The sequence below is a fragment of the Anopheles funestus genome, chromosome X (assembly GCF_943734845.2).
Source record: "Anopheles funestus chromosome X, idAnoFuneDA-416_04, whole genome shotgun sequence".
Lineage (NCBI taxonomy): Eukaryota > Metazoa > Arthropoda > Insecta > Diptera > Culicidae > Anopheles > Anopheles funestus.
The window spans coordinates 6,854,064-6,866,584 of NC_064597.1; the positions used below are offsets into that span (position 1 = coordinate 6,854,064).

At 43.3% G+C, this 12,521-nt stretch overlaps 1 protein-coding gene across 1 annotated transcript in view; it reads left to right on the forward strand.

The window, feature by feature from the left end:
* Positions 1-908: 908 nt before the first annotated feature.
* Positions 909-12,521, forward strand: part of LOC125774178 (tRNA dimethylallyltransferase) — a 46,255-nt gene continuing 34,642 nt past the window's right edge. The window contains exons 1-3 of the mRNA XM_049444517.1: positions 909-1,226; positions 3,402-3,539; positions 9,905-10,260. Of these exons, the coding sequence (XP_049300474.1) occupies positions 984-1,226; positions 3,402-3,539; positions 9,905-10,260 (737 nt within the window). The 5' untranslated portion in view covers positions 909-983. The remainder of the gene's footprint in view (positions 1,227-3,401; positions 3,540-9,904; positions 10,261-12,521) is intronic.

The following is a 12,521-nucleotide window of genomic DNA, read 5'->3' on the forward strand; positions in this document are numbered from 1 at the left end:
GGTTTTTGGTCGGCTGTAGCTACCCAACTCAAGCCGGTGAAGGGATATTTCGTTCGACAAACTAAAACTGGAAACGAGTGGTACTCGCATTCCGCGGCCAGGTTGAATCACAGACTCCCCAAAATTCGGGGCGCCGCCGCTCAACTTGGACATCATTTTCGCGATGCAAGTAAACTAGTTTTGCTGGTTGCGATTTGGCATGCTGCCGATGTTTGCTGCATGAAGTTGGGCTTTGAATCATCCGTTCCGAGAACGATGCGGAATGCGGAATGGAAACTCAGCTTCTGCTTCCAAGAATAGACGGCGTTTTTATGAATAATAAGGTATTATTGGTATACGATTCCATCAGTAGCGATTTAGTATGACATAGTATGAGCGCGGCTGAGTGTTGGAAAACTATGAATGAATGTTCGTTAAGTGGTTTAATTTTTTCTGTGATGCACTTCGGTAACATGATGTCTAGTGTTTTTATTTAAGTAATACTACTAAACTTTGACTACAATTTTTTTTAAGTGATATCCTTTTTTTATTTCTTAAGAACGTCCTGATCACGTATCAAGACTCATCGTATCAAGGATAGTCAGTCCTTGCTACAGGAAGATGATCCGGATGGGATTTGATCCCCAGTACTGCCGTGTGGGCCGGCGCCGTTTATCACATACACCACCGGACTGCCCCTTATGTGATATTCTACAGAGAGAACAATTAGGTAAATAATTATTTTTTAAAGAACTTATTTCAGGTGATGTAAATTGTAAAAGGAAGGTAAAAGAAGGAAAAATACATTTAATTAAATGAAGAGCCTTCAGGATGTTAAATTTCAAGCATATGTCCTTTCGAAGAATTATGACCAAAGTACGTATCAATCGACCATTGTTTTGTTACCACAGTAGCTCATCCACTCACCGGTAACTCACGAACTGTCAGTGGTGCGTCCGCGTGTCCTCTGCACACGGTCTGTGTTTTTTGTGCGGTCGCGTTCGATGTTTGTATTCGCGTTTCGTGTACCGTTTGCAGTGCGTTTTTGTTTGTTTGTGACCACCGATACAGTGTACTGCCGGCGTGGCATTAGAGTGCAACATAATCCGCGGTACCTGCATTCCACAATGTCTGCAAAACCGCCGGTTGTTGTGATACTCGGTTCAACCGGTACCGGCAAAACAAAGCTGTCACTCGAGCTAGCTGCCCGGTATGGGGGCGAGGTGATCAGTGCTGATTCGATGCAGGTGAGTGACGCGTGAGACCTTGGTTGAGTGGCTTTTTGGTGGGTGCCGTTTCGATGATCCGGTCCAACCGATCAGCTGTTGGACGTTCCGAACTGATGCTGTCGGATGCTGTCCCGAGAACATAGAATTTTAATTTAAAAAAATAAAATGAATGATGGTAGATCGTTTTGAAGTGGCGTTTCCACGCGTTATGCTTGCCTAAAACAAGCAACAACCAGTTGAATTTCTTGATCCAGCCACACCGATAAGGCCAAGGTTCTAGTTATGGATAACAGGTCTTGTAAATGAGCTGCGGTATGATAAATTCGACAGATTAGCCTAATGCGAGATGTCTACCCAGCCGAACTCATAATGGAGTACCCTTTTGGGAAGGGGGAGAGACTTAAAAGCAAATGTACAAAAACTCCGACTCCAACACGCGCCTAGCTTTTAAGATCTGACCTTCAATGGATGGCCCTGAAGAAATAAAAAAAACCTAAAAACGCTCCTTGCTCACCTCACAACGCTACACTCTTTAAAGTGTCCTGCCACTTCGCTTCATCTAATGCTGCGGTAAGGCATACAATTGTAAACTTCATCAAATCCTTACCAAAAAAAAAAACCCTTCGTCATCGTTGGTGGTTCGGTGCCGTTAATGCCCTTCGCCCGTCCGTGTGCTTTTAGCGGTCCTGTTGGGGCGGCAACATCCACACACACGGATATTTGCAAAATCATTACCAATACGATAGGTATGCGTCTGTACGGTTTCATTCCCAGAAAGACTTCCGTAGGATTACTCATATATTACAGGAAGCGATGACGTCCACGGTTTCCCAACGATTTTTCCGGACGTTTCTTGCTCTTACATCTGGCTGGTTGTGATTAATTTCCCCTAATCAAGATTTGCTCCGACACCATATGGTTGTCGGTTTTAAGCAAAAAAAACATAACGTTAGACCAGGAGGAAATTTTGATGTTTCATTTTTTAATTGTTTTTCCGTTCCGTAATATACACCCTTCTTTGAGTAAGCAAACTAAAGGTAGTTTAAGATGAGTTTGTCCATCCTTTTGTTTTTGACTTGTCACGTTGATCAAGGTTGTTATAGCGGCCTATTATCGCATGTTTCGACGACGAGACTTTCATCTTTCCACAGTTACCGACCTGATATTGGGGCCGTGCATCATTGCATATGAATTCTTACAAAGATTTGAACCCACCTGCATAAACCAGCCAAGATCGTGCTCCTTAAACAACGCGCGAAGAATTCTTCGTAAATCTTAAATCTTCTTAACTTTATAGCAAGTTTTTATCAACTATAGACAGAATCCAGGTCTCTAAGGCACATATCCAATTTTGATGGTCTTCGACTTTGTTAAAAAAAACTCATCTATCTTTGCTTAGAAAATGCTTAGAAAATTAGATTTCTTTCTGGTGTTTTTTAGTTTGAAGGTTTGTGAATAAATTATGTTATGAATAGAAATAGTAACATCGGTTCGCAACCTTGAAAAGCTAAACCGAAATGCGTACCCAGGCTGCGACTCGTTGTAGATCCCGGGCACGATTGGGTAAAATCGTAAAAAAAAGCTTCTTTTACTCGGTCCCCTGGACGTGAGTTGGATGCCGCCAAGGGTTTTTGAAATTTGACAGCAGAACCGGGTCGTTAAAAGTGTGTCCACAAACACATCCCTAGCACCGCCCGCGGGGAGGGGAATTCGGGAATCTGAGTGAAACATTTCTCGACTCCGATCGAAGAAGAACTACGGCGGTTCATAATTATCGGGCTACTTAGTCTCGCGAGATCTTCGAGATCTTCGAGACACGGAGCGTTGATAAACGTTCTGTATGCATAAGTCTAAAAAGACTGACACCAACCGACTGTTTGAAGCAGGAAAGCGAACAAGACCTAAAGGCTGAACAACTTTTATGGCTCGCTGCTATTGCTGTAAAGCTTTTCGTTCTAACGTTCTCACGCATTTCTGTGGTGTGGAAGCGAAGCGGTGTTTTTTGTGGAACCATCGCTGCCAGGCCGCTCCACGAAGGGGCCAGCAAAGGTGTAATTCGATAATGGTTATCTGCTTCCAATCTCAGCTTCGGACGTCCGTTTAGTGGGTAGTTGGGGGTTAGTGTGGAACGCAAAGGCGAACAGGTCGATTGTGTGAATTAAAATGTTTCGATTTCGATTTCGTTTTCCGCAGGTTTACAAAGGACTAGACATTGTAACAGCGAAAGCGACGCAAGAGGAGCAGCAACGGGTGGTGCATCATCTGCTGAGCGTGGTAACGCCTGATCAAGCCTTCACCGTGACCCATTTCCGCGAGCGAGCGTTACCGATCGTATCCTTTACGTATTGTAGACTTAAGTGTACTTTGTACTTGATTTCTACCTAACACTAGAACTACCAAGCGTTTTAAGCGTTTTAAGCGTTTTTCGTTCGAAGTTATTTTTTTTCGAATTTCGAATTTTCGAAGAGTTGGAGTATATTTGATTGATTATTGGAGATATAAAGCTCATGTTTTGAACTACCTTAGGATTGTTTAACCCCCAAAAAATAATGTGATGAAAATGAAGCGTTTCAGTCAAAATGACTGGTACGATCAATCTAGTGTTAACCTTTATGATATGTTTGCAATACCTTGGGGAAAGGGTGGTCAAATGAAATCAGGAAATAATTTTATTGACTACGAAGAAATGATGAATTGTTTGTACACAAATACAACTCCTCTTACCAGCAACTCTCAGTACCTTTTGCCATGGTCAAGTCTGGTACATTACTGTTGCGTTTGCCCATGAAGATATTTTTCTTCTCTTTTTTTATTGGGCAAATGGGTGCCCTTTCCCACGGAGTATGAAAAAAACGCAGCTAGTTGTGATTGCTCATCAAACTTGAAACATACAGGAAAGGACAGAGGAAGGCATGGATTCTCTGATGGTTTTACAGAACGTGTCTACATGTACCATTGAAGAAGTAAAGTAAAAAAAAAACCGGTCCTATCCTGGAACTGACCAAAACGTTTCCAAATCGTTCGACGGATAGTAGTAGTCGCCCGTCGTCAATTCATTCAATATTCATGAACCGCTTCTGAGGTGCCCGCACAGCTGAACATTGGAACGGGGGAAGGTGGTTCTGTCAAAAATCGGCTTTGGGACGACGAGTGGTGGCTTGCGCAACACGCTGTACCTCACTCAGTGGTTCGTTTGGCGCGATTTGTATCGTTCGACCAGCCACCTCCTAGAAGTGGAAGAAGATGCGTGCGTTCGGGAGAAATACCATTAGCATGCAAATGATGATTTGTGTGTGTGTGTGTGTGAGTGGTTTTTTTTTATCGGAACTTCCTTCATCTATTCCGTTGGACCGCTTGACTTGGCCACCTTCTCGTACTGCTCGTAATATCGGCGGGTAAGGTGAGATCGGTGCGGTTTGAAGCAGTTTCCTGCTTCTAATGCTTGCCTTACGGGTGCCGTACTTCTTGTGGTTGTACCCTTTGACCAGCCGCGCACCACTTCTCTTACATGCATCACCAATCATTCTCCATCTTCGTTATTGGGTCGTTTACCATTAACGCCAGGAATTAATGGGACACTTTTGTTTGACGGAATTGCAATTCAATGAGTCAACTTGGTTTGCTGCTTGGTTCGGAGAATTTAATAATGAAGGGCTTAGTAAGCTTAACATCCAGACTGGATTCTTCAAAGATCTCAACAATTGAATATGAATCCCTACAGAAGTCATGTTTGCTAAGTTGTGCTTAAGCCCTTTTTGTTTTACTAAAATATTAATCTCTTATCTTCCCTTTACACAAAACTGGTCGACGATATCGAAAGTGTTTAGAAGCAGTAAGAAAGACGCTTCATGAACCGCCGCCTGGTCGGCAATATATTGAAGACATCAAAAAGATGGCGAATACACTTCGCCTGCTTTTATGAAGACAAACGTAGCAAAAATTCATATTTGTTTTTTGCGCCTCAGGGTTGGGTTCGTTTCTTTTTCTTTTTTTTTTTGTTGAGCAAAATCACTCTTGTATGCTAATTAAACACAGTGTGAAATCTTTTTCCCATCCTATTTGAACCTGTCTGACGCAAAACGGACCGTGGCTAGATGTGTCTGTATTTTGCTGGATTGCAATTTTGCTGTTTTGGCGCATTATTTTAAACTTTTGCTTTTCTCATCTATTGAGACAAATAAATAGGAAAAGAAGTGGGTAGAACGTTAAATAAAGAAAAGCCCCCCCGGCCCCCCATCCTATAGATGCGCATTCCTTCACAGTTTGGATGTGTTTTTTTTTTCTTGTGCGCCTTTTTTTGTTATTTTTATGTGCAATCGGGAATGGAAATCCCCCGTAGAATAATGTTTGGATTTGTAGTTGAATGAAGCAAAAAAGGTAGAATAAAATCAATTACGGGGGCCCTGTTCGTAATGGGGAAATACGTACGCTGATTAACTACAAATTGGACGCAAATTCAAGTAAAAAATGTGTTTAGTTAGTTACTTAAGTAACTATCTGAAAGCTATAGACTAGTATTACATCATATCTCGTCGAAAGTGCAAGATGCTCCAGTTTTGTACTGCATATAGCATCCAATGTTTGAGGCAGCTCGGTAGCTTAGTGATAGCCGCGTCTCGCTCCACACGACAGCACTGATATCAAATCCCTTCCAGACTTTTCCCGTAACAAAGAAGAAATATTGAGAAACTTTTTGAGTGAGAGAGAGAGAGAGAGGATCCGATTCTCAGCCTTCATACGAGAAAAAAATGTACGAAGAAGCACATTTTTAAATGTTAGCAAAACAACTGTTGGGCGGACAAAAAAGAGTATTCAAGTTCTCTAGAACCAGTTTTGAAAGAATGGAATTTCAGTAGGAATACACAACCATTTGTGGTAGCAGCAAACGATGTGGTTGGGGGTGGGGAGCTTAGAAGTATTTCGTTGCTAGAAAAAAATGTTAATGGAAATGTTAACGTTTGATATTAGCACAAAGTTGTCTTTAAACTCAATTCACAATGAAATAGGTGAATGGTATAAAAGGATTGCGAACTTCAAGATGAAGAAGTATATTGCCTAAATGTTTATAGTAAAGAGTTACATACTTTATCACGCTTGCGAATTCCCTTACTACCAGACACCAGGACGCAGACCAGACGCATCAACATAGTTTGGAACCCAATATTCCACACCCAGACGGTTTGTGTCTTTGTTTTGCCATTTAAAGCGAAAAAAAAACGTTTGGATTATGCGCGACAACAACTTCATCGCAATACGCTTTAGATATGGCGATAAAAAAAAATGGAAGGCAATCGGTTGGGGACGTTGGGGCATACGAAACGGAGGCACGCAATTTTTAAACCACCCATTGTGTTTAACCAAAAAAAAAAACGGGATAACACGCGTAAGAGAACAAGAACAAGAATAAGATGGCTGATGGGTGGCGTTGAGATGGTTTTTACTTTCGTTCGAGAATTCCGCCTCGGCGAAGGCGCCGTTAGCCTTCGTGTAGCATTCCCATTCATACGTTTCGCATCTCGATAACTCAACGACGCTCTGCCCCACAGTTACTTCCTATTTAGCTATGTTGCGTTGTGGAGGCCTTTTTATGCTAGTGGACACGACAACTATTCAATGAATCGGCAACATTTCTTGGAGAAGAGTTAAACCTTGGTTCCCGCCACTGCGTGGTGATCTTCGCTTGGGGATGAAGATGAGATGGATGATCCCCGTAAGCTCCCGGGGAGGAACTCCAGCAAACCACAAGCAAAACAAAGCAAAAAACGCACACATATATAAACCTTGGAACAGGAAGAGTCTGTGGTATAAATCAGCGTTACCGATGAGACGCCTCTGGGAACCTAGAGCTCGTTCTGCGAGGAGTAGCGACGAAGATGTGGAAGATGGCGTAAGCAGAAATAAGACGCTGTGTGTGCAAGAGGATGATGTAAAAATGTGCCGAAAAGAATAAGGAAGTTAAGACGCAAGTTTTATCGACGCGGGTGCGTTAGCTTAAATGTGTGCGTTAGGTTTTCTGCGCAACAACCAAAAAAAAAAAATGGTTGTGCACCGGATTTTGCGTGTCTTGGTAGTCTGCCGTTAAATTCAACACCCCCCGCACCAGAAGGATCAAGGGGGTTTGTTGAGCGGGAAATCGGGCAGCATTAGGGTGAGGGAATAAGAAGGGATGAGACCGGGGGGGGGGGGGCTTTGGATGACTGTCGATGGGTTGGCGCATGTGTTAGAAAGGGAAACGTTAAACGCAAGTGAAGAAAACCATATCGTCGTCGTCGATGTCGTTGGTTGGCGAAGGCGGTGGCGCACGCTAGCCGAAAATAAATTAACATCACGCGGAAGCAAAGTACGCGAACACCGTTGCGTACGCGGCGCTTTACCGCTGTTGCCATTTTGATGCCGCTCCTCTTTACCGGCTCACCCCCGGGAGCTGTTCGTCGGAGACATTCTCGCGGACAGGGGGGGGATGCCAGGGGTCACTTTTATCGGTCTTATGATTTTTGTTGCTGTTGTTGCTTTAACGCTGACTGGTTGGATGGTTCTGTTCAGTATACCTAACTGAATGGATGGATGGATGCGTACACGCAACGCAAAACGTCGACATTATGCGCAAGCGTATGATTGGAAGGTGGTGGGGGGGGGGGTCCGGTTACGTCTGCGCCCGAGAGAGGGGGGAAGCGATTATTAATTTATAGTTTAACAAGGCAGCAATGGGCTTTTTTTTCTCTCTGTGTGTATACACGCGCATTTTCTGTTTGTTGGATTGCGCTTGTCTCGTATTCAATTGCGACTGGGGGTCTCGTAGCGCTTTTTTATTTGTCTACACGCGCAAGATCAACGAGAATATGCTGCAGTAACCGTGCACCTTGTATTCGTGAATCCTTTTAAAAAAGCTCAGGGCCAATTGATGGACCAGCCCATAGAGCGAAAGCGAATGTTATCCTCCGAGAGTGTGCCTTTTATGTATTATTACTTGCTATTTTCATACATTTTGAAAGGTTGATTAGAGACTTCTCTGATGATTCTGCATACCTTCAACATTCAATTAACACATTTCCTCTCCCCCCCCCCCTCCCCCCCCCCCCCTTTCCTTCCCTCCATACAATTGAGAACGGTAAAATGAATGCGCATTATGCTGAGGCAAGCGGGATCGTGACATGAGATTTACATCGAAACCCACACGTGTACGCCGCACTGACCTTGAGATAAACCAGTCAACCCGATCCATATTGTACTGGTTGGCTACTGAAAGTAATGCCAAAGAAACGTAATTCCGTATAATTCCCCCGTTCTAAGTTTAGATGTCTAGACACGTGTATCGTTGCCGGCACAACTGTTAAAATGTTTTTGGAGATTGTTTTTATTTTACTAATTGTTTTCTCTTTTCGGGGGGGTTTTTTTAATCACCGAATGGAACAGACAGAGTTGCAATAACATCAATTTTGTTTATTTTTATTTTTCAACAATCTTGATGGGCACACATTACCATATCGAGTTCTGACACAATAAATGCTAAATTGATCCGCGGCCGTGTGGTTCGGCTTTCGGTTTGGTACACCGCTGGTTATGGTTCGAATCTCGCTTTCTTATGTGGCACTACAACTTCAAGAGATCTGGCATTTCTGGAATTTCTTGAGGTTTTAAATACCTGTATTGAGATATTTGAGATAGTAAGTCCTGTGTACAAGGAGGGAGGTATGATCCGGATGGGATTTGATATCAGGTCTTGCCGTGTAAAGGACCGGCGCCGCTACCAACTATACCACCAGTTCCGCGCCCCAAGTACCTTACCTAAAAACAACCCAGAGTACCCTTTTATACCCTAAAAAGGGGAAGGTTTCATGAAGGTGCTCTGTGAGTACCATAGGGAAATGTACATGAAGTATAGTGAAATTAAGACGGATCGCTTAAACTTCTCTAGATACAGCTGAATATCTATATATGGCAGTAGATATTTGAGGATAAAAGAGATGACTATCAAGCCAGAGGGAGGGTGTTATACTGCGTCAAATAAACACCATATCTCGATTGCCATTCCATTGCCATGCGTCGTTAAATATTACCACAGCTTTCCAAGCTGCGAACACACTTCATCTTTCTTTCCCGTTTTCATCCACCGTTTGTGTTGCTTCTGTGCGACGTCTAGAGAGATCTGTCACAGAAATAACGGAGCATTTGAGCGCGGACGACTCCGTCGTCTAACGATTACAGCCAACTAGCAGCTTGTTGGATGAATCGTAATTACTATTATCGATCTTCAACTAGTTCTTCTTGAATGCCGTTTATTATGTGAAACCGTGTTCAAAATCTGCCTGTTTATAGACGCGGCAGAAAAAGGAAGACTTTGCTGGAGTAAACATTCCGAACATAGTTTCTGTTTCCACCCGTGTTCTGGTTTTATGACACCGATTCTCACAGTTTGTGTGGTGTTTTCCATTGTTTGTGGAAGTGTTTCGATGTGGCTAATCTAAACAAGAGGGGGGGTTAGTAGATTTACTTCAGACCATAGCTAGCACAGCTGGTTTCGTGCAACGTATTTTATATAGCGATTCCACTCCACTCCACTGCGAACACACTGCGCTGGACAGTGTGCTACAAGGGTGCGTAGAATGGAGCGTCTTTCGTCGGATATTGAAATGTTAAAAGGCAGTGCAACACGCACAGGATGAAGATTTTCTTTCACTCAACTTGAAAAACCCCAGATCGATACGCTGCTGGCGGCCAACCGGATGCCTATCGTCGTGGGCGGCACCAATTACTACATCGAGAGTATCCTGTGGCGGGTACTGCTGGGTGAGGGTGTGAAGCGCGAACGTGTCCGGTTGCGTAGCGCCACCATAGTGCAGGATGTGGCCGAACCCGATACGAAACAGCCGAAGATGAGCGAGCCCGTGGAGACCGAACACGTACTGAAGCGCATTCTGGAGGAGCTGCCAACGATGGAGTCGAGCGATACGCTTGAATCGTACGATTCGGCTTTACTTCATCGTGTGCTGCAGCGTGTCGATCCAGAATCAGCGGATAGATTGCATCCAAACAACAAGCGCAAGATTATCCGGTAAGTGAATATCAAGCTACTACACATCCTTTTTGTTCTATAACTATTAAGATATGTGTATAACAGTTATGTTTAACTGCATAATAATTATAACAGATCAAGATCTTCCAAAGACATCCAAATCATATAACGAGTTATACACAACTCCATCTACAAACTGTTATAAACTGTTATACACTGTTATAAACTGTTATAAACTGTTATACATTCAAATTGGACGCTCCGTTAAATTGACTCAGATGTCAAATCGTTGGACCAAGCATACTATTTGTTCTGTTCCTCAAAAATATTCACTTATAGCATTTGAATGTATTTCTTTCCAAAATATTATTACACCTCCAGTACCTGTGATGGTCTGAAGATGGGCAATTATTTTTATTGCTTAAAATGATTACTGAAGCCCAAATTAAATTTGTTGTCCCACGTTATCGTCGTTGCACTGGTATACAGACATAAGACAGCTGTTACTCTTCGCGTTAATGGTTGTTCTGAACGACGATCATAATTCTTCCCCATTGATATTCATTAGCATTTGAGTGTTGTTCTGTTTTTAACGGGTGCAAAATTACCTTTAATTGCATTAAGTCCGAAACAAATCATGCAGCACACTTCATTTCTACCACCGGTTTTTTTTCTGCTGGCCGGAAGCGATCGGGAAATGTTGCACAAAGACACAAAACGCCGGGTGGCGTCACCCGGGGTGATTTTGTTCGGCGCTGTGTTTACTGCATCCGGCTTTGCAAAAATTGCATCCAAACCTCAAACCAAACACCCCTACACACGATTTAAGTGTCCTGCACTAAAACACGATATCCTTCAGCGTTTCGTCTCGTGTTTGTCGTTGTGTGTTTTTTTTTGTTCAGCTCGTTGTGCGGGTTGATTTATTTACCATTATTATTTTTTTTTTATTTCGCTACTGCTGCCAGTTGGACACCGGCTGCGTTTTGCTTGCTTTCTTTTGCCTTTGGTTCTTTTGGCGTGTTGGGGCCCGCTCGTTACAAATTGACCAGACGGCGCGTACACTTGGCCGAGGCCGTTGACCCAAAACCACCTCCCCCTCCCCCCCTCTACCACGGTCGACAAAGTTGTGAAGGAAGGGGGATGGAAGTGAAGCGGACACTGCATTTTAAGCAGTCGCTTGTGCGCCATTTGCCCACCCCAAAAGCATGCGGTGAATTTCTTTTTCTTTAATTTTCGATGGCTGAACTCATGGATGGAATATTAAAAAATTAAATACACTTCTTAGCCTCGATTCAGGCGTTAGCCTCCTTTTTTTGCTGCTGCTGCTTACTGTTGGATGTGGATGCTTGTGTCCGTCGGAACCAGACAGACATTTGTGTCAATAGTCGATGCGCACTCCCTGACGGTGTGGATGTGTTTTCTATACCTTTTGGTCTCGCAAACTTCCGCGCTACTCATGGTCCAGCCGATGGTTATACCCGGGAGCGCCGAACATGTCAACATAAGGTTGATACTCCGGTGTCAAGCGATGTACAAACGTAAGTAACATTGAAGTAAACGAAGCAAAAAGAACACAAACTTACATAGTGTTTGTAGAAACAGAAAAAAACAATAAAACCGCGACATGGGTGCAAACAATGACAGCAGAGAAAGTTACCAACTGAGTTCTGTTTTTTTGCTCCCTCCACCAAACACTTACCTCCGGAGCATTTCTCGTTGCCGGACGATAAGCGGTACATCCCGAACGCACACGCGTAAGAAATTAATATTTCCTCATGGTGGAGGTGTGCAAATGCAAATCGTTAAGCGACTGTTTATCAACAGTGCATTTTCGCCACCCGGCAGACACGCGTTGGTGTTTTGGGAGGGTTTTGAATGGTTTTGCAAAATTGTTCCAATGAATTCCTCAATAAACAGTGCCGAGTGAGTCATTCGTCTATTCGCGTTCGGGGTTTTTGGAATGTTTCATTATTGACGATTAAAACTCAGAATCGTTGTTTATGGGCGAACTGTCTGCTTGGGTTACATCTCTACTCATAAGTTTAGTGCTAGAGAGGATCATCCAAGACTCTATGGGTGGAATTTCCGAGGACTCATCATCTACAGGTTACTCCAGCCCTTGACGAACCTTTGGAATTGAAGACTAACGAGATTGAAACAAAAATATTGGAGATTTTACAAGAAATGTCCATAAGATCTAGAGTAGATATGGGACAAACGATTCTTTTAAAGGATTGAGTACGGTCCAGTTCGATCAGTGTTGTGAACTGAACGCGTACGGCAGTTCTTCCGCACGTCGT